Source organism: Tiliqua scincoides, chromosome 5, assembly GCF_035046505.1.
Source record: "Tiliqua scincoides isolate rTilSci1 chromosome 5, rTilSci1.hap2, whole genome shotgun sequence".
NCBI classification, from domain to species: Eukaryota; Metazoa; Chordata; class Lepidosauria; order Squamata; family Scincidae; genus Tiliqua; species Tiliqua scincoides.
The window spans coordinates 72,463,458-72,489,317 of record NC_089825.1 but is presented as its reverse complement, the minus strand read 5'-3'; the positions used below and the strand labels follow the sequence as shown (position 1 = coordinate 72,489,317).

The window sequence follows — 25,860 nt, the reverse complement described above, 5'->3', positions numbered from 1 at the left end:
GCCCTGCGAGGAAAGGTTGAGAGAACTTGACGTGTTCAGCCTGGAGAAGAGAAGGCTGAGAGGGGATACGATAGCTCTCTTCAGATACCTAAAGGGCTGTTGTATGGAAGAAGGGAATAATTTATTCTCGGCTGTCTCTGAAAGCAGAACTAGAACCAGTGAGTACAAACTGCAAGAGAGGAGATTTCGATTAGACATCAGGAAAAAATTCCTGATAGTAAAAGCAGTTTGGCAGTGGAACAGATTGCCAAGAAAGGTGGTAGACTCTCCCTCACTGGAGATCTTCAAGCAGAGGCTCGACAAGCAGCTGTTGGAGATGCTCTAAGAGGATTTCCTGCCTAAGGCAGGGGGTTGGACTAGATGACCTATTAGGCCCCTTCCAACTCTATGATTCTGTGATTCTAACTCAAAACTGCTTGAGGAGTAATTGAATTGTCACATCGCAGATTCAATATTTCTCTCTCATCCTATGAATATTTAGACAAATCATTATGAACTGATCTTGCTGACTTCTTTTTATATCTGTCGTTTCTGAATTGAATGCAAGTGCAGATCCCATGTATCATTAAGACCCTAAACCTCCCCATTGGAATGACATGCCCAATATGCAACCTTGATTTGAAAATCGTGAGGGAGAGTTTCCACACTGTGCAGTCAGCCACTCTTGAGAATATGCTGTGCTGATTGCTTGCTTGCTTTGGATTTCTCCCCATAAGCTAGCATGACCTAATTGGGATGTGAATTCTGTATGTGTCCAAATGGAATTTAAACAAGCGTTCAGGAAAGGCAATTAGTAGTCAGCCTCCAGGCTCATATAGAGAGTTGAAAGGTCTCACGCACATTTGCAAACCCCTTTATGCTAGAAATTATATGTTTTTCTGCTGCTTTGTTCAAGAGAGCGAATGCTCTGCAGACTGAGAAAACACAATATTTTTAAACATCTGGTTTTTCTTCCTAGGGAGGGAAAATACCAATCCGATGGACAGCTCCAGAAGCTATAGCTTTCCGCAAGTTCACTTCTGCCAGTGATGTCTGGAGCTATGGGATTGTGATGTGGGAAGTGGTGTCCTATGGTGAGAGACCCTACTGGGAGATGACCAATCAAGATGTAAGTACCACTATTGGTACTTTGGGCAGGCACTATTGGGCAGGAGGTCTGGTCTAGAGGGGCAGGAGGTCTGGTCTAGAGGGTAGAGCCTCCATTTGCCTGAAGATAACATCCGAAGGTCGCCAATTCGAGGCCACCGGCACCATGCGACCTTGAAGCAGCTGACAAGCTGAGCCGAGTTATTCCATCTGCTCTGAGCGTGGGAGGATGGAGGCCAGAATGTGAAACCAGATCAAGAAAGTAACACCTGAATGTTGTGGTTGTGGTTCTTGTAAGATAGAACATTCTTTCAAATTGTAAAAATCCCTTTGGGAATTTAAATAGCCTGCCTATGTAAACCGCCTTGAATAAAGTCTTGAATAAAGTCCAAGAAAGGCGGTATATAAATACCTGTATTATTATTATTATTATTATTATTATTATTATTATTATTATTATTATTATTATTATTGCCTATTAAAAGAACCTCTGTAGCTATCAAAGCTGTACAGATGGGACCATGTGTCAAGGGTGGGGAGGGGTTGGTTATTAGTAGCAGCAGCTCTGCCAATATCCTATCCCCCTTCCTGGCCTGAGTTCACCTACCCAGATCCACTTGGAGTTGCACTAACCAAAGAGGTCAGGAAAGCAGAGGCTTACCATGAGGATGCTTCTGAGATTACTCCCCCTGTAGGATACAGCGTGCATTCCACTCGTGTGGCTGCCTTGCCAGGGAAATTTAAGACCCAATCCTATTGAGCTCAGCGCCAACTCTGGGTGTTGCAAACGTGCCGTAAGGCATGTCCCCAACATCCAGAGAGGAGTCAGCGCAAGCACTAACCCAGCACCAGTCAGCACTGAGCCCAGCACTGTTTGGACACCGCCCAGAGCATGGTAAGAGCTCTGGGTGGCAGTGAGGGCCTTAGGTGCAGGGAGAGATGTCCATGGGTGGGGGAGGACAGGAATGGGAAGGAACTGGCCAGGGAATAGGGTGGCACTGGCAGAGCCCTGCTCCACCATATCCTATCCTTCTTGTCAAACTGAAAAGCCCAACACAGAGGCTCTCAAGTCTGCACAAAATAGTCAGTACAGACTTGAGAAGCTGCATTGCAGGGCTTGGGACTTTCCCCAAGGGAAGGAGATGAAAGGCCCCTTGCCTCGAGGAGAACTCCAGCTGCCCTAGTGGTACTGCTGGATGCAGTGGTAACCATTTTGGTGCCACTGCACCCAGCAGCACTGCCAGGGATAGGATTGGGCTGCCCACCAGGTTTGGGCTGTGAACCGCTGACTTCAGAAGCAGAGTCAAGCTTTGAGTCCTGGCTGTCAGGAGTCTTTCTCTCAGACTGGATCTGAGGCCAGCTTGTGGTCCTTGAGACAGATTCCCACTGATCCACATTCATAGAGGGTTGCTTTGCTGATGATTAAGGGCCCAATCGTATCCAGTATTCCAGTGTTGGTGCAGCTGTGCCAATGGGGCATGCACTGCATCCTGTGGTGGGGAGGCAAACACAGAGGCCTCCTCATGGTATGGGAACATTTGCTTCCTTACCCCATGGCTGCATCACAGCTACACCAGTGATGGAAAGTTGGATAGGATTGAACCCTGCCTGTCCAAGGCATCTGAAGGCTGGGACATGACACTTAATGGTAATATATGCACATAATGTACAGCATGGATTTAGATATAAGGTGTGGAAAAACACATGATACTAAAAGGCAGGAATGTCTGTGAAAATCAAGGGGAAGGTCTTGCACATTCCTAAGACTAGCTCAATTTGAAAGTGGCAGCTGCATTGCAGAAACCTGGGGTTTTCACCTGCATCCCTCTTGCAGTCCCTTTTGTCTGCAGCTCTTTCATTTCAGCAGCACACACGTTTTGCAATAAAGTGAAACAACAAAGCCAAGACAGTTTCCCTTGCCAGAAGCATTGTCATCCTGTGAGTAAAGCTTAATTCAGTGTCCATCAGTATGGTTTTTTAAGGGCTGCCATAAAATGAATGATTTTTGCTGCTTAGTTTAGAAAGACTGACAGACTCACACAGTTTAATCCTCAAGGTCTGTGCAGGTGTGATTTCTCTGGGAAAGGAAAGGAGGCTGTGTGGTCTTTTTTTTTTAATAGTGTTTGAGCAGGCTGGAGCCACATTCCTCCTCAGTCCAAGAATGAGTCTTAGGGAAGTGTGTGCACTATCTCTTAATATGGATTAGTTACTCTTTTAAACCTGCCTCAGTCAACCTTTACTGCTTCCAGTTAGGAATCCAGTTTAATAACACAGTTAACTACATGGATTCCCCCACATCACTGCAATCTGCAATATTTGCTAACAAATGTCAAAACATTTTTAATCCACATCAGTATAAATCTGAATACAAGTCCAGCCTTGTTATACACGAATTTTTTATACATGGATTTGACTCAACACGAATGGCCACTGCAATTGAGAAAGAATGTGCTGATCCCTGGAGAAGGGGAAAAATACATCCCTTTAAAATCAGTTTAAAAAACTGAACAGTCCTTTGACAATAGCCTCCTTAATGAGAGAGAGAGAGGGCAGCTGGCTGACAATCCATCAATCCTTCTCTCTCCAGGCGACCCCTCCCTTCCCCCTGAGCAAGTGAAAGAAAGGTGATCACTTTGCATTGGTGAAGGGAGGGGTCAGAGTGAAGCATTTCTAAGCATCCTGAGAGAGACTGATTTTTGGATTGTCATCTTAATGACTCTATCTTAACATCACAAAGGTCAGCAAGTCTGTTTTTAAATCACGGGAGCAAAAAAACTTTGTTTTTTAAATTGATTTGCTATAGTGCTTTTTTTGCCATCCACCTGAGTGCTTAGAATAATATTGCCACTCGAATAATCTAGTATTGGCAACCTTCAGTCTCGAAAGACTATGGTATCGCGCTCTGAAAGGTGGTTCTGGCACAGCGTCTAGTGTGGCTGAAAAGGCCAATCCGGGAGTGACAATCCCTTCCACACCGGGAGCAAGTGCAGTCTGTCCCTGGTCTGTCTCCCTGGCTATGGGCCTTCCTTCTTTGCCTCTTAGCCTCAGACTGTTGGCCAAGTGTCTCTTCAAACTGGGAAAGGCCATGCTGCACAGCCTGCCTCCAAGCGGGCCGCTCAGAGGCCAGGGTTTCCCACTTGTTGAGGTCCATCCCTAAGGCCTTCAGATCCCTCTTGCAGATGTCCTTGTATCGCAGCTGTGGTCTACCTGTAGGGCGCTTTCCTTGCACGAGTTCTCCATAGAGGAGATCCTTTGGGATCCGGCCATCACCCATTCTCACGACATGACCGAGCCAACGCAGGCGTCTCTGTTTCAGCAGTGAATACATGCTAGGGATTCCAGCACGTTCCAGGACTGTGTTGTTAGGAACTTTGTCCTGCCAGGTGATGCCGAGGATGCGTCGGAGGCAGCGCATGTGGAAAGCGCTCAGTTTCCTCTCCTGTTGTGAGCGAAGAGTCCATGACTTGCTGCGGTACAGAAGTGTACTCAGGACGCAAGCTCTGTAGACCTGGATCTTGGTATGTTCTGTCAGCTTCTTGTTGGACCAGACTCTCTTTGTGAGTCTGGAAAACGTGGTAGCTGCTTTACCAATGCGCTTGTTTAGCTCGGTATCGAGAGAAAGAGTGTCGGAGATCGTTGAGCCAAGGTACACAAAGTCATGGACAACCTCCAGTTCATGCTCAGAGATTGTAATGCAGGGAGGTGAGTCCACATCCTGAACCATGACCTGTGTTTTCTTCAGGCTGATTGTCAGTCCAAAATCTTGGCAGGCCTTGCTAAAACGATCCATGAGCTGCTGGAGATCTTTGGCAGAGTGGGTAGTGACAGCTGCATCGTCGGCAAAGAGGAAGTCACGCAGACATTTCAGCTGGACTTTGGATTTTGCTTTCAGTCTGGAGAGGTTGAAGAGCTTTCCGTCTGATCTGGTCCGGAGATAGATGCCTTCTGTTGCAGTTCCAAAGGCCTGCTTCAGCAGGACAGCGAAGAAAATCCCAAACAAGGTTGGCGCAAGAACACAGCCCTGCTTCACTCCGCTTCGGATGTCAAAAGGGTCTGATGTGGAACCTTCGAAGACAACAGTGCCCTTCATGTCCTTGTGGAAAGATCTGATGATGCTGAGAAGCCTGGGTGGACATCCGATCTTGGGGAGAATCTTGAAGAGGCCGTCTCTGCTGACCAGGTCGAAAGCCTTTGTGAGATCTATGAAGGCTATAAAGAGTGGCTGTCGTTGTTCCCTGCATTTCTCCTGCAGTTGTCTAAGGGAGAATACCATATCAGTGGTGGACCTGTTGGCTCGGAATCCACACTGCGATTCTGGATAGATGCTCTCTGCAAGTACCTGGAGCCTCTTTAGTGCAACTCGGGCAAACAGCTTGCCTACAACGCTAAGGAGAGAGATGCCGCGGTAGTTGTTGCAGTCACCCCTGTCACCTTTGTTCTTGTACAGCGTGATGATGTTTGCATCCCTCATGTCTTGAGGTACTCCACCTTCTCTCCAGCAGAGACAGAGGATTTCATGCAGCTCAGTGATGATGATCTCTTTGCAGCATTTTAGGACTTCAGCAGGGATGCTGTCTTTTCCAGGTGCCTTGCCAAAGGCAAGGGAGTCCAGGGCAACATGAAGTTCTTCTAGGGTTGGTTCACTGTCAAGCTCTTCCAGCACAGACAGGCACTCAGTGTTGTTCAGTGCTTCTTCGGTGACTACATTTTCTCTGGAATATAGCTCAGAGTAGTGCTGCACCCAGCGTTCCATCTGCTGCGTCCGATCCTGGATGACCTCGCCTGTGGCAGACTTCAGAGGGGCAATTTTCCTCTGTGTTGGACCTAGGGCCTGCTTGATACCGTCATATGTTGATGTTGCCCGTGTCAGCTGCTATCTGTATCTCGGAACAGAGCTGGAGCCAGTAGTCGTTAGCACATCTCCTGGCAGTCTGTTGGACTTTGCTGCGAGCAGTTCGGAGGACCTGCAGGTTGCGCTCACTGGGACAGGCCTTGTATGCTGCTTGAGCTCTCCTCTTTTCCTCAATGACTGGTGTCAACTCCTCAGAGTGGGGTTCAAACCAGTCTGCCGCCTTGTTGGTCTTCTTGCCGAATATGGACAAGGCGGTGTTGTAAACGGTATTCTTGAAATGTTCCCATCTGTTGGATGGGAGTGCCACGAGAATAATGAGGCTCAGCCTGTAAATTACTGAAGAGTTTGATTGTCAGGAGTGCCATTTAGTGTTCAAGATTGCAAGAGAAGTACACCTTGCAAGCATTATGTTTGCTTATTTTAAGGTATAATTCTAACTATAATTAATGCTCCTGAAGTTATATAACTCTGTAACACTTCCTGTTGGCCGATTACATTTTCTTTTTGGATTCTTGTGAAACAAAGATCCTCATGCAAATTACTCAAAGATTTTGAACCCACAATTTATTTAAGTGTATTTATTTAAGTGTAAGACATCAACAACATCAAAGCCCAGACACATAAACCCAAGTCTTACCCATTGAACCGCTACTTACCTAAAAGCTAAGTAGGCTTTTCCTTGTTCTTCTCAGGCTGCAATCCTAACCATACTTTCCTGAGAGTAAGCCCCATTAAACAAAATAGAGCTTACTTCTGAATAGACCTGGTTAGGATTGTGGCATTTTGCTTGGTATAGCCAAGAGCAAAGCAAGGCATAAAATGCTCTTCCTCTCTGAGCATGCTTGCTCTGTTCTGATTTGGGCTTCTTCCAGACCTGCTTCTTATGGATGCATACCATCCCGGGCAACTCTGCCAAAGGGACAGGTAAAACTTCTCCCACTCCCATCAGGTTTGGCAAGTGGTAGAACAAGTTTGTTAAACAGGTCCTGTGCTCCTGGTTGCTTCCCTGGAACACTTCTTACCTTTTTCTTGCTTGGATCTTCTGGTGTGGCCTTCTGATTAACACCTTTCATTATTTTTCCCTAGTTTTGAAGGGCCCAGTACAAAATATGTTAGCAATTAAAAATAATAATAATCCTGAATATATCCAAGAAAAATCATTAATCCTCACTGGGGATCTTGCCCTTAACAAAATCTCTTCTCCCCTCTCCCCCCCCCCCCCAAATGCTTGAAATAGCAGTGTTGGTGATCTTTTCTCTGATGCCTTGGACTAGTTTCTTTCCATGATTTGATACTAACAGCCTAATCCTAACCTGCACTGGTGCAGTGAGGCCGCACAGTCCTTCCTGTATCCAGCGCTGGTATTGATGAGGCTCAAGGTCTCCTTGGGGTAAGGGAAAATTTGTTCCCAAATTTATATCCCAACATTTCTCATAGAATAATGGCTTGCATGAACCTGTTTTAACCTGTTGATGAATCAATACCAGCTAATATGAGCTCAGGAGCCTTTCCAATATATCTGTATAATTATTTTCCAAGAGTACAACTTTTCAGACCATCATATGTGAAAAAGGGAAGAGATCAGCAGCAGTAATATTTGAACATTTCAATCACATAGGTCGACATATTGCTTTCTCAAAGGACTTGTCAGCTGTTTAATCATTCTGGTTAAAGCAATTTGCACTGAGGAAGGCTATCTTAGAATCTGCTTTGTTCTCCCTTAGGTGATTAAAGCTGTTGAAGAAGGGTATCGTTTACCAAGTCCCATGGACTGCCCTGCTGCTCTATATCAGCTCATGCTGGATTGCTGGCAGAAAGACCGAAATAGCAGACCCAAGTTTGATGAAATTGTCTGCATGTTGGACAAGCTCATCCGGAACCCCAGCAGCCTGAAAACACTGGTGAATGCATCAAGCAGGTACAAAGCCCAACTTTGAGTAGTTTCCCAGGGGAAAATTCATACTATGCCATCTCTTTATCAGGGTTGCTAGGATTATTGAATTGATTAAATATATCATCTTTTGATCAGTGGGTTATATACTACTTTAATAATTCAAAAATGAATCTGAAAAACATTTTGTCAGCTCTACAGTAAAGTGTCTGACATTAATGAGCAGAATCCATCTTGGACACCTCAGAATCACCCTATAACACTGGGTGTTACCTAGCAGTATTACTCCATGCAAGTGATGTGTACTGCTTAACTGAATAATTGTCTTAGTGAATGTCGGTTCTTTTTTTAGAGTTTCAAGTTAATGTCTTAGAGTTTCTAATTTAATGTCTTAGTGAATGTCTGTTCTTTTTTTAGAGTGTCAAATTTATTAGGTGAACACAACCCACTGGGAAATGGTGTCTACAGATCTGTAGGTGAATGGCTGGAAGCCATCAAAATGGGACGGTACACTGAGATTTTCATGGAAAATGGATACAGTTCCATGGACGCCGTGGCTCAGGTGACCTTGGAGTGAGTAGATTTCCTGATCATTTTGGTTGAAAAGGGAGAAACCTATTGGTTGGAAACCAGTTAGAGAGTAAAGGTGGAGGAGAATTGGAAGTATTTAAGTTTTGGAACACTGTCATCTGATTCTAAGGAAGCCTCATTATTAATATCTCATTTGAATAATAACAGACCGAGGAGACAGTTGGACTTGTGATCACCATAGCAGCTGCTGATATATCACTTCCTTTGATCTAATTACTCTAGTTTAAACATAACAGCAGCATCCTAATTTTAGGTTCTGGGTTTGAACTGGTTTTCTTTTTGTGACAAAAGGTACTGTTTCTAGTATTGTAACTTGAGAAGATACTCCTATGTTGCATGAGTAAAAAAAGGAAGTCTTGCAAGGTAGGCACCTTATTATCTTTAGGGGTGAGGTAGAATTCCCTCCTCCTCCCACACCCACACACAATGGCATCCAGGCCAGAATTACAGCTTTTTCTAGAGGCAGATGCAGTTCTAAAATGGATTCAGTGCTTACTTATTTCCAGTAAGTTTTAGTCCAATCTAGAAGTACTTATTTCTAGAAGTATTTATCCTATTCTTCCCTGTCTTGGAGGCCTTAGTATATCTGAAGAGGTTGTTTTTTTAAAAAAACAAAAACCTCCCCCTCTGAGAGCACTTATCTACCAGAAGCAGAGAAACAAGCTCATGAGGAGAAAATTTCTGAAGAGAAGTGATCCCACAAGGAGGAAGTAAAACACAAAAACAGAAGAACATCTCCTACCTGCACCTGAGACTTAGACCTTTTTTCAACCTGATGCAGAGTAGTGTTTTTTTTCAGAGTTCAACAGTAATGAAGTATCAACAATAATGAAGGGCTGAAAAAAAACCAGAATAATAAGCCTACTTGCATTTTTATTTTTATGCACGCACACACGTATATAAATGTTTAAACTGACAGAGATGTACCCTTCCCTTCAGGGAGTCCTGAGAAGTCTAGTGTAGTGGTTCCTAAACTGTGGGTCATGAACCAATTTTTGGTGGATTGCAAAAAAGTGGCAGACCAGTGCCAGCTGTGGCACCACAAGACATAGGCACTACCCATTTGCTGTAAGGCATTCTGGGGTGCTGTCTGGCCAACACAGCTGATAGTCATGGGCTAAAAGTTTGTGATGCACTGGCTTGGTGAAAATAAACAGGCTTACTTTCACGAGGCCTCTCCAGACTTCAGAAGCTGGAGGAAAACTTTGTCAGTTTCACCCACTACTGGGTGGGTATTTTGTTTAATGTTACACTGCAAAACTGCCCTTTCCTCACACCTAATAGGCTGAAACCTCCCCAGTGGGGAGGGTGAGGGTTTTAATTTTCTCCCCCTCTGAATGCCTCTCTACAACAGAAGGAAACTAAGCAAAAACAAACAAACAAACAAAAAGCACCAACCCTCCTATCTGCATCCCTGTTGAATGAAAGGATCTATCACAATTCCCAGAGACAGTGTCAGATGGAGACAGGTGGGTGGTTGTGGGGTAAGTAGTGAAAGACATTCAAGATTTGGTGATCAAGTCCATGAGAGTGAATTCATCCATTTTTCTGCCAACATTCTCAGTTGTTCCCAGCTGTCACTAATTATTTTCAAAAAAAATCATGGTGACCTGATAATTGAATAGCTTTCAATGTTGTGTAACAAATGTTGATTCCTGAATTCCCTGTTTTGAAATCTAGCAAAGCAAGTAGGTGAACTCAGTTGAACAGCAGCATGGACACTGTGACAGTTGTGAGCAAAATCCATTGAAAAATGAAGCAATGGTTAATAAAAACTGTTTTTTTTCATGACTTATGTGTCTAGATTTATATACATTTTATAGGGAAATCTAAGATCCTGCTGAGGCCTCAGTTCCAATGGACAGTGTTGTCAACTCTCAAAATTACAGCATAGTTGAGATGTTATGATTAGTTCATTTTCATTCCTTGGGGTCATAATAACAAAATCTCAATTACTAATAAAATAAAAATGTAGCCCTCCTTTTTTGAGATTAAAAGAAAAACATTTAAAAGAGTGTGTGTTCTCCGTTCTTATACGATTTTTGTTAATTTGGGATCATCTGATGTAGTCTTTTTTGTGTTGTGGCTGGACCACTCCACGTGAGAGTTGGGAGAACTCTGCCATTCAGAGCTGGACCACAAAGCAATTTGTAATTTAAATCTTGTATTTTTTGCATGTACTTCTTTGCTCAGTTGGATCTAGCCCTTTTCATTCTAAACTGGTATAGTAAATGCTTTCTGCATTTTTCTTAATATGTACCTGTAACTGTGCTTGTACTTTACATTAGCATTTATTACAGCGTTGAAACTTGATGCTATGTTTCTCATGGGCAGCACAGACTGTTTTCTGAAACCCTGAAATGCAACCTCACAAATGCCTCAGTGATAGCTTCAAAAATTCTAGTGTGTTCAAACTCACACACACACACACACACACACACACACACCCCTACCTTTATCCAATTGGAGTAACACTGAGATTTTTTTTTGAAGTTAGTCCACACTTGTAGAAGTTCAAACTCCCTTGCGTTGTATTTTAGAATTTAATGTACTTGTGAAGCAGGATCCTCTGTAGCCTGAGTGAAATTTTAATTCCCAGTTCCTATACACCTTCCTTAACATTTTGGTTAGTTCAGTTCATTTCAGGTGGCAAGTTTAGGAGGTGGTTTTAACTTTCCCATAGTAATGGAATTTACCAATATATCAGGGTTATACACATGGAGGAAATACAAAACCATTTTGTTTTTTCTCATTCTGATACTCTAGGATTCAGTCCTACAGATAATTAAGGATGCATTTAAATGAAATGTGTGCCATTATGTGCTCTAAGAGGACTTGTGACAAAGTGACAATAACAATGTGACAGACCCAGTGAAGGATGACAGCAGAACACAGGCATGACCACATACAGATATGAATATGTGTTGCTGCCTAGACCATTGGTCTACCTTTCCTGGTGTTGCCCATCAGGATACACAAGTATCTCCCTGCTTGGCCCAAATGGTGGATTATACTTCTGAAGGCAAGCTCCCCCCTTTTTTAACTCACTAGAAAACTAGCATTGAAATAGAAAACTAGCATAGCAGAGGGAAAGGTTACCTAGGCTTTTTCCTCCTTGACTTGTTTTGTTTTTAAAAAAATTCTAAGATGTTTAAAAAATGCCATTTTCAACCTGTCTGGTTTATGTTGTCAGCTCATCCCGCTGCATATATAGACCACGCCGCAGTCTGTGTTGAGCGTAGAAGCCATGAAGCTCAAAAGCCATGTGATCTTTTGCTGGTCTTATACTTCCAGGTTTGGAAGTGCAAGTTTCAGGGGCTCACAATACTCACAGAGCATTATGACTCTTTAATGTCTCTCCAACTCAGATTTTAATAGAAGCTGGAGAAAAATCCCCCTTCAACCCTTTCCACTCACTCAGAAAACCCTTCTGCCAACCTCACTTGCTGAAGGTGCTCCTGCATCAAGCTGAGGGAAAGGAAAGGAGGCTTTTCTACCACCACCACCCCCAAATCTTTGATGGTAATGAATCTTGTTTCTGACGGCAGTAGTTTCTCAGACAACTAAATTTCAAAATGGCTACTTTTAAGGTAAGGGAGTAGAGCAGGGGTGTCCAAACTTTTTGGCAGGAGGGCCACATTATCTCTCTGACACTGTGTCTGTGGCTGGGGGGGGAGAATTAATTTACATTAAAAATTTGAATAAATTTACATAAATGAATTTATTAGAGATGGAATTTATATGAATGAATGAAGGTCTCGCAGTAGCTCAAGGCCTATAAAAGGCCTTGCACAAAGCAAGGCCAGCCTTTCCTTCGCTGCCACTGCTACATCACAGATGTGAAACAGCAAGTAGTGGAGGGAGCCCTCATTCCACAACTCAGGTGAGAGATTAAACAGTCATCCTCACACTAACAGCAGTTGCGTTGGGCCAGCACGGGCTCCAGCAACTTTCCGGAGGGCCAGATGCTCATTGGAGACTGGGGACTCCCTGCGGGCCGGATTGGGAGCCCCTGAGGGCCGCAAGTGGCCCCCGGGCCGGGGTTTGGGCACCCCTGGAGTAGAGAAAGGCTTCTTTCTCTCTCTGAATTGACTATTGCCACATCCAGGGAACAAGATCATCACTATAGCTTGTAATTGGGTAAGAAGGAAGGGGAAGTATCTTGAGGGTAATTGGAGGTGGATACATGGGTTTGGGGTTCCAAAGTGGCATATCTGGGTTGGCTTAGAGGCAGAACACTGAACCACTTCCCAGGGTTTTGAGGAAGCAACTAGGTTTTTTTTCAAACCAACAGGTGGTCGAATCCTATCCCTGGCGGTTCTGCTGGGTGCAACAGCGCCAAAATGGCAACTACTGCATCCAACAGCACTGCCAAAGGTCTCCTTGGGGGAAGGGAACTTCCCCTGAGTTTGGCAGGGGCCAAAATGGGTATCCTCCATTTTGCGCTGGCTATTTTGCCGATGCAGATTGCAGGAGTTCCATGACAGGTTTTCCAGAGCACAGGATCCAGCAGAGCAGGGCTCTGCCAGTCCCACCTCCCTTCCCTCTGCCCCAGAACACCTCCCCTCTCCCCCACCCCAAGGCCCTCACTGCCACATGGAGCTCCTACTGTGCTCTGGGCGGCATCCATCTGGTGCTGAGCTCAGCACCAACTGGTGCTGGGCCGAAACCAGTACTGTCCCCTCACAGTGTGTTATGGATGTGCCTTATAGTACATTTGCCTGATAGTACATATATACCAGTGTTGGAGCTCCGCTGACATTTGCTAGTATTGGGCTCTCAATGAGAGTTGCGATGAGCTTGCCCATCACTCTATTCATACATCTGTATCAATATATTGAATTAGTCTTCAGACCATATTAATATAGAAGACCATATTTATATTAATCCGATCAATTCTCGGATCCCCCACAGATACCGAAAATCAGGAATAACCATATCTGCAGTTTTGGCACCTTTAAACCCCCTGAAGGCAACTGGAGCTGCTTCTGAAGCCCACAAAGGCAGTGCACATCCATCCAGAGGCTCTGTAGGTTTCAGAATGGCCCTTACAAGCAAAAAAAAAGTTACTTCCAGTTTTCTGAGAGAAACGGAAGTGATGTTTTAATGCCTTTTAAGGCATTCTGAGGCCCCAGATTGGCAAGCACTGTTGTGAATGTGCCGTAAGGCATGTTTGCGAGACCTTGCCGTGGACCCAGCACCGGAGCTAGTCCAGAGCGAGCCCGCGCTTGGCCAGCTCCAGTGCTGAATCCGCATTCTGCTCCCGGTGGTCGCCTGGTTTGCCTGGCAGTCAGGTGAGTGAGGGTGTGGGGAGAGATGGGGGGAAAGCGTGGCGGGGGAGGGAGGAAGCAGGGCTAGAGGGCAGGACCAGTGGAGCTTGGCTCCACTGAATCCTGAGCCCCATGTCGGACCGCACGGCATAGAAGTCTCTGATTCTTTGCCAGTTCCAGAGCGACCACAGAATTGAGTAGCCATTGCAGGGCTACTCCCCTTACCCAGGAGAAGGGGACAAAAGTCCCTTTCTTTCAAGGGGCTGCCGCAGGCTTCCTGGTTGTGCTCAGGATGCCCCGGTAGCCATTTTGATACCATGGCAGCCCCATGCACTAGGCAGCTCAGGATTGGGCTGCCCAAGGCCTTAAAAGACCCCGGCCTCAGAATGCCAAGGGAAACCGGAAGTCACTTTTTTTGCCCATAAGGGCCATTCTGAAGCCACAGAGTCAACGGGCGAACACAGACAGCCTCTGCCAGCTTCAGAAAGCCCTCCAGAGGCAACAGGAGCCAGGGTGACCAGATGTCATAACCAGAAAAGAGGACAAGACACCCCAAAATGTAGGATATTCAAAAAATGTAGGACATGACAAAATAAAAGCTAAAAACACTTATATATTGGTTTCATGTGTTTAATTTAAACACCAGATTTAAAATTGAATGTCAATTGTATTAATAATTTTTAGAACCACAATAAAAAACCGAAAAACAGCACAAACCACCACCACCAAACTAAACAATCAAAATAATGCAACTTCTGGAGGGCGGATAGGACGGGCAACACAATGCCCCTTACTGGGGCTTTCAGCTCCATCTTCCCTCCCCCATCCTTTTTGAAAACCTCTTTCAGACACCATATGTGTCTGGGTTCATATGCATAGAAAGAGGAGCTGGGTTCGTATGCATAGAAACCACATTTGCAGCATTTCAAGATACCATGTATTTGAGAAGTGGGATTATTTGCTATCCAATTTTAGGGGGCAAAATGGGGACAGAACTTGCCCTATCAGGTTCCACAGAGTCATGACTGATTTTTAATGCTCTGCCTCCTGTTAAATGCTGCTTTCTCTCCCCACCTCACCACTGCAACAAGCATCAGATCAAATTTCAAAGGAGCCCCCAGCCTGCAGGACCCTGCTTCCATTCACTCAAAATACACATGCATGCATGCATGCGCGCGCTCTCTCTCTCTCCCCCCCCCATCCCTGCGACAGGTGAAGTTCTAAGGAGTCGCACCTCACAGAATCCTGTCTCCACTCACTCAAAATATGCATGTATGCACTCACTCACTCACTCACTCCTTCCCTACCAGAAGCATCAGATCAAAGTTTCAGGCCCCCCAGGACCCTGTTTATACACATGAAATCTCTCCTCCCTCCCCACTATAAACACCAAGCCCTCTCTGTGGAGGAAGAGAGTTGCAAAAGGGGCTTCAACTCACCTCCAACTGACACCAGAGCAAACCTCAGCAGCAGCAGCCTCCCAGACCCTGCAATGGGCTCCTGGGGAAAAGATGGAGGGCATCCAGCATGCTGAGCACAAGGTACTTCCTGCCCTCCTCTCCCATGTTATGTGACTATCAGGGGATCACTAGGATTTAGCCCAAGCTGGGTTACTAACCAATAGGAGCCTGCGCTGATTGGAGGAGGCTTCCTGCAGGGAGGGGCTGAGCTCTCTGGGGAAAAAGGGGGAAGTGGAGGACAAAGCAGGACTTTTCCTGGGCACCCGGACAAAGGGCTGGAAACCCAGGCATGTCAAGGAAATTCCGGGTGTCTGGTCAGCCTGACTGCAGCACAGCTGCAGTAGCCTTCAGGCAGTTCAGTTTGGACCAAGTCTGGCTCAACGCAGATCCAAGGGGGCCTGTGCTGAGTCAGATAGTGGATATGAAATATGTAGATAAACAGGCTCAACCTGTATACTCTCAATTTAAAATATAGAGAAATTACATACTTCAAAAATAAAGCAACCCAAAATGAATATCTGAAAGATACAAGAAAGATAACTACAGAAATATAGAACACAAATAACTGCAGTTATTATACATTTCAGACTTCAACAGGATCTTGAATAGTCATCAGTCACTTATTCCAGAAACTGTTTTCTAATTATAGAGGTTTCAACTGCAAATAAAACTAACCCCTGAGTCACATACTGATTCTCACTTTGTTGTTAGCAAATTAATTTTTATTTAGAAACCAAACATTTGTTTTTCTTTACAGACATTTCTAAATAACATTCTCTGATATCTACATAAAGCTGTAGAGCTCACTTTTTAAACCATAATGAGTAAAATTCTCCAAAACTGCTGCCCCACAAACACACTACCTTTCCTGCATAGGAATGCCACAAAACTCCTTCCATGAACCATTGTGTTTGTCCACAGGTTGACACCCCTTCAAGTTGTGGCACCAGGGGCAATGTATCCCCTGCCCACCTTAACTTGAAGGGGTGTCAACCTGCACCCCAATGGCGGATCCCAAGGCAGAGCCAGAGCTGGCCCACCCTTCATGTCTCCCTGTCTGTGGCAGGGGGGGTGCAGGGGAAAGTAATATGTTTGCAAGGACACCTCCTCACTGCTGCAGTGCCTTCTTCTGCACCCCCCTTGCAGTCACTCAGAGCAGGTACAGGCTGCTCTTAGCAGCCTACTGCTTTTTTCATGTAAAAAGCAGTTGGCCACTCAGAGCAACTTGCAGTTGCTTCAAACACCCATGGTGGGGTGCAGAAGAAGTCATTGCAGCAGCAAGGGCACCTCCTTACCGCTACAGTACCTTCTCCTGCACACCCCTTGTAGGCACCCAAAGCAGCTTTTTTACTTTTTTCCCCAGTGGAAAAGGCCATCAGCCACTCAGGGCCACTTGCAACTGCTCCAAGCTCACCATAAACCCAGAAGTAATTGGCAGTGATGTCATCACATCACCACAATTACTTCTAGGTCAGGAACTTCCACAGTGTCAGGGCCCCGGTGCCAGATGCCTTAGCTGTGCCCCTGCTTTTGAGTATTCCATTTTCAGTGGTAGTGACAAAGACTTTTTCACATTGTTGAAAGACTTCTGCACCTGTGAGTTATCAGGTGTCAAAAGACAGACATGTCAGACTGTGTGGCTATATCAGTGGTTCTCAAACTTTTCCAGCCCGCGGCTCCCCTGATCCTTGTGGCCATTGGCTGCGGCTCCCCATTACATCACCTCGCCTTAGTTATCCCCAAAATGGGGATGAAGGTATTATAATTATACACTAGAAACAAGGCTGCCAGCACTCTGAGGCTGCAATCCTACCCACACTTACCTGAGAGTAAGCCCCATTGAACAAAATAGGACTTACTTCTGAGTAGACCTGGTTAGGATTGTGCCCTGAGTTTGTTAGCAGCACACATGGAGGGGTTTGGAAAGGGAGGGGGGAGAAGTGATGAATTTGCTGGGGGAGGGGAAGACTTTGTTTTGTGAGTATCTGCTAATTGCAAACGGATATAAAACTGAGACCCAGAGACTGTTTGGCTGCAATCCTAACCTCACTTTCCTGGGAGTTAGTCCCATTAAACACAATAGGACTTACTTCTGAGTAGACCTAGCTAGGATTGTGCCTTTTGTCTAATAATAGCAGCTAACATGGGAAGTAACCCCCCCCCCCAAAAGGAAGCAGGAGGAAAAAGGGGGTGACTGAAAAGGAATGGTGTTTTTATTTTTTAATCCATTTTTGGAGACTAAGCCATCAAGAGTGGCTTTTTTTTTCTTTTTTCAAGGGGGAGGAAAAAGAGAAAGGTGAGGATCCTTGGTTAACCTGACACAGACTCCAAGCCTATGTAGGTCTACTCAGAAGTAAGTCCCATTTAAGTCAATGGGGCTTACTCCCAGGAAAGTGCAACTAGGATTGCAGCCACACAGAACAAGATTACAACTCACCCCCAAAGTAGATGGGGGCATGCTCACACACATACACCCCAACATGCAGGTGCCACCCCTATTCCCCCCCCAGGCAAGATGGAGGGATGCAGGCTGGGCATTTGGACACCCCCCTCCCCCCAAGAGCAGGCTGGGCTACCTCCTTCCCAAGCAGAGGAAAGCGGTTCGCTGCTCTCTCTAGGTCAGGCTTCCCTCCCAGTTTGAAGCCTGCCAGGAGTGCGCCCTGTGCTGATGAGATGCAGCACCACCTCCACTGCCCAGCCAGCCTTCTCTCCCACCTCCCCCCACCATGTTTCCCATGCCCTCCCCAACCCATGCTGCCCTGCCCACCTCATTCTCAGCCTCGGAAAAGCAGCAAGTCAGGAGGCAGCATGTGCAGCTAAGCTGAGCAGAGCTCCTTCCTTCCCAAGCAGAGGAAAGCGCTGCACTGCCTGTAATTTTGCCTCCCAGTCTGAAGCCTGCCGGGAGTGTGCCCTGTTCTGATGAGATGCAGTACCTCTGCACTCTTCTCTCCTCCAGCCTCGACCAATCCCAGGATGCCCAGGGTGAGGGGCACACTGGGAAATGTAGTCCTTGGGGCGAGGTTGCACATGGAGAGAGCTCCATGATGAGATGTGGCACCTATGCCTGCTCAGCCAGCCAGCCTTCTCTCCCACCTCCCCCCACCATGTTTCACACTGCCCCACCCACCTCACCTCACGCCGCCCCACCCACCTCATTCTCAGCCTTGGAAAAGCAGCAATTCAGGAGGCTGCAGCAGAGCTCAGCAGCAGAGCAGCTGCAGGACACCTCTCTCCCCGAGATGCCTGGTTTCGCCCCTGGAAGCTAGCCACGCCTCACTAGAGAGGCGGGACACACAGATTGAATACCTCAGGGCTATATCAAGGACTCTTTGTTTAATTGGATTATTGACTCTAACCAAAATTGCAAACTTCTGTTAAATAAAATTCCTGTAGATATCAATATATGTTTATGGCATACCTAAATAAAAACATTTATTTTCACACACACAAAACACAAGTCATTATGAATTAGTAATCACTGTTTGGCATGGTTGACTTCTGCCAGCAGTTGATGTAGTTTCCAAGGAGAAACGAGTAGGGCTGTGTGGCACACTATGAAAAGAGTCACAAGTCTTATTCAAGCTCTTTTGGCCTCCCTCAGAATCTGTCAAATGCTTCACACAAAGAGAAAATTATCCCAAATTCATTCTGAATTTTGTTTTGAGGTGAAATTTTGGGGACAGTTCAAGGAAGTGATCCCATAGTTCAGAACCCTAGATTCGAATCTCAGGGTGGTACAAATCTGCCTTAACTTCTTTAAGTCTCTCACAATATATATTAATTGAGGGCCTGCTAAAGCTGTTGGTAGGGAAAAGAGAAGCACCTCATCTGCTTATGTGTCTCTAGTCTAAAAATGAAGAACCTTCAGTATTTTCTAGAAAACCACAGACTATGGTTTACCGTTTGTTTGGGAGAAAGAAGATATGAAAAAAGTTTTGGGTTTGAATGTGTTGTGACATATTCAGTGGGAATGACTACTCATTGTGTTCCAGAGCTGGGACTTGGGGGGATCAGATGAGAACCAGAATTAAACACATCATAATAGTTTTTTGCATTCTACAAATTTCAGTGACAAGATGCTAATCAAATTTCATGGCAAGGGCCTTCCAATTTCTAATTTTTACAATCTGAAAATTCCAACTCGGCTAAGTTGGAAGTTGGAAATTAATGTGGAACAAAAAAGGACTGACCCTACTGATTTTTCCCTGATGAGAAAATCAGTCTCTGTGAAAATCAAATCAATGCATCTACCATGTGCTAGAAAGACAATAAAGCAAATATAAAGTATATCACCCCAACCAAGATTTTTAAGTGTGTTGTGGTTTTGGGTGCCTCTAAATGCAAGTGCCCAACTTAAGACTTCTTCAAAAGGTTTTTTTTTTTTTTTCCATCCTGCTTACAGCCTCTTGAAGTTGTTTTGAGCTGTCCACTCATCATCTGAGCCATCTGAAACAATTTGAAAATCTTGGTGGCTTCCCTGCTATAGTCTAGTGAGAACCCTGCCTGCCAGTAAGGCCCTACTCAAATCCATTCTCAACAGTGCTATTTTTAAACCATAGCCAATTGAAAAAGAATGGGCTCCTGTGGCTATTGCCCCAAGTCCTGTGCTCTGTTCAGCCTGGGTCAGCAGAGTTCTGACAGTGGGTCCCACCCTGCGTTTTGCCATGTAGTTCTAATTCTAGCAAAAGAGATGAACACCCTATTCGCCACTCATGCTTCCATTTGGATTATCAGACTGTTACCACAGGAGAGAGAACACCTACTTTCTAAACTTGTGGACAATCTCTGGTGGCTTTGAGTGTCTCTGGAGTTCTTCCCTTCCCCAGCAAGGATAACTTACCAGAACAACCTTCAAGAATAGCTAGATCATGTGACTGGCCTGTTTTTGGCTGGACTTTAATGGCTGACAACAAAGGTGGACTTCTTCGCATCTCCCTTTTGAAAGTTATGTGCTCACTGAATCTCAGGACACCTTGTTGCTTGTCATCCGGTGGACGGCTCTGAATATTTGTAACCGTATGTGTGTCTGTTGTGTTACATTGTAATTGTTTTTGTTTTTTTTTAATTTAAAATAAATGTTTATTTATAAAAAAAAAATCCCTCACTCAATGGAGAAAAAAAGCAAAACAAAGAATTCACCAGCTCTTGCTTTTTATTCCTTGTTTTTCATTCTGCAACATGGTAATTATTTCAAGAAGTTGTTGGGAAGGAGATAAACAACAAGAGCAGATGACCATTTATGCAAAGCTTCCTAATAATCATCAAAGAGTCTACACTGGTGAAACTTCACTTCACAATCAACTTTGATCATAAAATGAAAATTTCAGGGATGGTCATGACAGCTCAGGAAAAGCACATAATGTAGCATTAGGTAAAGAACGTACTGTTTTGAAATCTTTCTCATCAACATTCTTGCCCTTAAGGCTAAGAAGATAGGTTTGACAGGTTTGAAGATAGGTTTGCCCTTAAGGCTATGAAGATAGGTGGGTAATGCCTGGTGAAATCTCAGAAGCCAGAGAGACTAAATAAAACCTAGCCCTTACAAATAGCAGATGAGGTGGTAAACATGGACTTGGACTGTACCACTTCAGACAGCTGGTGAGAGATCACATGGCTGAAAGTTCTTCCATTTAAAAAAAAAAACTCCACACTGAAAGCTAGCATTATAGGAAAGTTAAGGTAAGCATTCCCTGACATCCAGTTTTCTATGTGCAGTTTTTTATTTGTTGATTGATTTGATCTTATGAATTCCCACTGGCTATCTACCATCCACGTTCACTATCTTTCCTGTGATTTTTTTTTTAACTTGGCCTAAGATGTCAGACTGCCAGAAACCACATCTGTTTACTCACCCTTGCCTAGCAAAAATTGAAATAAAATTTTCATAGGTGTAAACATTTCAGAACTGAACATATAAAAGAGACATTATGCAGATGGACACAGTGCACACAAAGTCTCTACACAAGTCAGCTTTTCTGAATGAAGCGTATACAAAGATCTGAGCAGAGGCTGACCGTCAAAAAAATATCTCCACCAATATCTATGTGACCTATTTTCAGTATGCCGTAGCACATAGGAGCTCACATCAAATAAACCCATGTTTATTAAGTTATATGTTTATCAAGTTCTGTTGTGACTCAAATTCTCTTGCCACTCCACATTTATTAAGTTGTGTGTTGCTGCTCACTCCCTGCCAAAGAAGAGACGAGATGTGCCCATGAGAATTGAGAGGACCTGAAGAAATCAGAGTTTCCAAAGGAAGGGGAAGCGTTATTCCCTCAGCAGCATGGATGTGCTGGAGCTGAGAACCATAGAATATAATTTCCTAAGAATTTAAACCTCTCCTAGTTTACAACCATATATACACATTTCCTTTCAGAAAGTATAGCTGCTGCCAAAAAAGAGGCTACTAGACTCATAAAAAGTAGTTATGCTATTATAACTGTTTAGCACATACTGTAATGAAACCGCTACTGTGGTTTCCTGACTTCTTTCACTTGCTTTTCTCTACAACTTCGTTGGTATGGAGTTGCATCTACCTGAGGTAGATGCAAAATTTAATGGATTATATAACAAAGAGTTTGGTTAATACAGAGAAGCAGACATATTCTAAACAGGCTGGTTCAGCCACTTCATAATTATGTTCAGGTGGGACATGTGATGTGCCCATCACATATACATATTGTGGCATATACAATTTCATTGTTACTTTTGACTAGTACTTAAATTGCATGTGAGAGAGATTTCAGGTGACCCGCTCAAATGTGATTATGTGGCAGTGGGACTGTCACTGGGAGGGGGCAGGGCACGTGAGTTCATGCCCTTGATCGTGGTGTCCAGAGCATCATCCAATCCAGCCTGAAGTGACTTTGCTCTTGAGGACTTTACCTGACACAAGGCTGCTGGTTAAAGTCTAAAGCAGTGTTTCTCAAACTGAGGGTCAGGACCCACTAGGTGGGTTGCGAGCCAATTTCAGGTGGGTCCGCATTCATTTCAATATTTTATTTTTAATATATTAGATACTCCCAAGGTATGTGACTGCATTTGGGGAAATGTTACAGACCTGTACTTTTAACAAACTGCTGTGTATATTCTTTTAACAATGATCGTCAATAAGACTTACTCCTGAGTAAGTGTGGGTAGGATTGCAACCTAGGGTGGTTAAAAATTTTCCTGCTTGAAGATGTCACTTCCAGTCATGTCATCACTTCCAGAGGGTGATGACAGATTTTCATTCTAGAAAGTGGGTCCCAGTGCTAAATGTGTGAGAACCACTGGTCTAAAGGATGCAGTTTAATACTTTGTTTAATAAAGGAAACTTTGTTTAATAAAGCAAGTCATTTTCAGAAACGGGTTGGTTATTGGAATTTTAACTCTATCACTTAACTTTACTTTCCCATATTGCTATGCTATTTTATACAGCGTGAGTTTCTTGGCACAGTTCAAGTTTCATGCTAGATCCATGAAGCTCTTGGCAGTGGCGTAGCTAGCTCATAAATTTTTGTCACCCTCCCAGGAGGGTCGTAAATGTGCTGTAAGACACGTTTGCACCTCCTCACAAGCAAGCCATGCACGCTGGCACATGGAGGCTGGATTCAGCCTCCATGGCAGCTTGCGTGGCGAGCCTTGCATTGGCCCAGCTGGGCCGATGCAAGGTTCTGGGGTGGGTGGAGCGGATACAGGAGGGAGGCATTCCGGGGTGGGTAGTGGGCGGCCCCAGGGGTGGGGGGAGCGGGAGGCGGGACTGGATATGTTATGCCGGATATCAACCCCCGTTCCCAGGGATTTCAGAGCGACTTCAAGCTGCTCCATTCTCTTTGGACTTGCGCCAACTCAGGAGGTGGTGCAAGTTCGAGGAGACCCATAGGGGCCAGGGTGCCTTACCTGGAGGTAAGGAGAAAAGTTTCCCCTTACCTATGGCTGAGCCGCTTTGGGCCCCTATTCCGCACTGGATACAGCGCAAGCCTCTTGGCTTGCCTGTTCCAGTCCAGGGTAGGATTGTGCCCTTAATTAATTTTACATTTTTATACCACCATTCCTCTGAGGAGCTCAGGCTCAGGCCAATATTTTGCCTCACAACAACCTGAGAGGTAGGAGAGACTGAGAGATAGTAATAGTCATGACATGAAATGAATAATAATGTTGGTTAGAAAATAAATGCACTGAATATTTCCCCCCAAGCAATGGATGAAATTCTGCATCAAATGGTATATAATATGATGGCATTATTCATAAATATGATTTTCACAATTTTGGTAACTAGGGTGTCAGCGGGACCCACTTTTTAGAGTGATAATCTGTCTGGGACCCACCAGAAGTGATGTCATGGCTAGAAGTGACATCATCAAGCAAATTAAAATAAATAATTATAAATAATTAAGGAAAAAAACCAATAAATAAGGGGAAGCCAGCCCTGTTTCACCAAGTGAATTTTCTCTGTAGCCTGTCTGCAATAACACCCCCCCCCCAAAAAAAAATAAAATTCAGTGAATTTTCAGCCCTACCCAGTGCCCAGTTCAATTTAAGATCTTATATTTAAACCATATCACTGTCAGGAGCCACCTTGTTTTACAAGTCTAAAATGGGAAAAATTCACCTTACCAGCTAAAGCCTCTGTTTTATTCTTTGTATGAGGGGGCAAGGCTGCCTTCTGGAGCATTTGTTGAGCTCCATATTCATCAGATCAGGACCATTCTGGTGGCCTTGCATTCCTCTTTGCCTGACCTGACCATAGCCAAGGTGTGTTTGCCTACTCGCAAGTAAACACAACCATGTGGCTTTGTTTAGCTTTCCATAGGGCTCAATACATTCATCAGCTTGGAGGGAGGGACTTCCTTCTCTGGTATTTTGGGGGGTTGTGTTCATCAGATTTGGACCATTCTGGTGTTGTTGGATTCCTCTCAGCCTGCCCTTTCCATTGGACTAGGGCAAGTTCGCCTACTCGCCAGTAAACACAGGATATGGCTCAGTTTCACTTTCCATAGGGCTCTATGCGTTTTTGTTTTCTAGTTTTTTGGCCATTATCTTTTGATAGAATGGAGATATTTCACTCTGATTTTTTTCATTGCATTCTGCTGTAAATTCCACATTGAATGGTGTGTGACATGATGATATTATTCCTAAAAACCATGATTTTTAGCGATTTTGGTCACTTGTCGTGTCACCCCCCAAGGCTGGTACCTAGGGCGGACTGCCCCCACCCCTTGCTAACTACACCACTGGCTGTTGGGTCATCCAGCCTGCAGAAAATGCAAGGCCTACCAAAGGATTTGTGTTCCAAATTAATAACACAATGAAGAGGATGAAAAGTGGGAGCTGATCACTGGAGAAGGCTCTAAAAAGAGTTGGAATACTTATTTAAGAACATGCCTACTGCAGTGGACTCATTTTGATGCTTTTAGTCCCAAAACCCTTGCTTAGCTTAAAAGTTGCATGTTCCACGTGCAATCCCATTCACACGTTTGCAAATCCTCATTTGATCTGTGTTGCTGCTCCTACCCCTGCCTGCTACCCAGGACCTAGGATAGTAGATAACTGTTTTTCCAGCATAAATTTATGGTGATGTTTTTCTGGAGCAGAGGTGGGCTGGCAAGAACAGAACCTATCATATTCAGCCTTTCCCATGCACTGGCAAAGAAACAGGTAAACAGGTAGCACTCATGTATAGCTTGTACTCATTACTTTTCACAGAGAGGAATCAGGAAGCCTTGCTCTTCTCTGTGGTGGACATTTTTCACTGGAAGAAAAAGAGGGATTTTTTTCACTCCAATGGATGTTTACAATTAGTGTGTGATGCTTTGTGCTGGAACGGACTAAATTGTGTGTGTGTGTGTGTGTGTGTGTGTGTGTGTGTGTTTAAAGAAATAATCGAGTTCAGCCATCTTCTTGATGAGTCAACTTTTTGGAACCAATGTGTGCTTTCTTCATACAGGGATTTGAGGCGTCTTGGAGTCACACTTGTTGGGCATCAGAAGAAGATAATGAACAGCCTTCAAGAAATGAAGGTCCAGTTGGTGAATGGGATGGTGCCATAGTAACAGTTTTGGATTTTGATATTTTTAAAAATGTCACTTCTCCAAGTGATTGACCCTGCACTTTGTGAATTCTGCTCTGAAAGTTATTTAACAGAACAAAAGTGAAATTATGTGGTCTCAGCCATATAAGGTATAATCAGTATTAGAACTTACTTTCTGTGACTTCATTCTCAGAAGTAAATACAGGTGCATACAAATTAGAAATGGGTATATGCCATATGCAAGGAAAAGCATTTTCGGCTTCAACAAGAGCCTTCCCGCTTTGTTTCAGTTGTCTGTACTTGAGAATGAATATTCTTTCATATATATATGAAGTATACATATGAAGTATACATATATATATATATATATATATATATATATATATATATATATATATATATATATATATATATACTTCCACATCTCCTTTCAAAAACAGAAAATGGCAGCCCATTTTGAGACTCCAAGAACTTACTTGAATGAAAACGTTTTCCAGCCATTGTGGGCTTACTGAGAGCTGCAGTTTACTGACATTTCCTCCGAATCTTAAGCATCGATGGAAAATATTGAAGAGCAATATTAGACTATTTCTTGTTTTGTAAATTTTGATGAATGATGCCGTTACACAGCAATTAAGCCCTACAGATCAGTGAGCAAACATTTCTTGATCAATGTTCAATGCAATACAGGGTGT

General features: G+C 44.3%; 1 protein-coding gene across 1 annotated transcript in view; it reads left to right on the top strand.

Annotated features, from left to right (window-relative positions):
* The window catches only part of EPHA5 (EPH receptor A5), a 257,239-nt gene extending 231,832 nt beyond the window's left edge, over positions 1-25,407 (top strand). Inside the window, exons 14-17 of the mRNA XM_066630994.1 lie at positions 959-1,108; positions 7,663-7,856; positions 8,247-8,402; positions 25,082-25,407. Coding sequence (XP_066487091.1) covers positions 959-1,108; positions 7,663-7,856; positions 8,247-8,402; positions 25,082-25,184 — 603 coding nt within the window. The 3' untranslated portion in view covers positions 25,185-25,407. The remainder of the gene's footprint in view (positions 1-958; positions 1,109-7,662; positions 7,857-8,246; positions 8,403-25,081) is intronic.
* Positions 25,408-25,860: the final 453 nt, after the last annotated feature.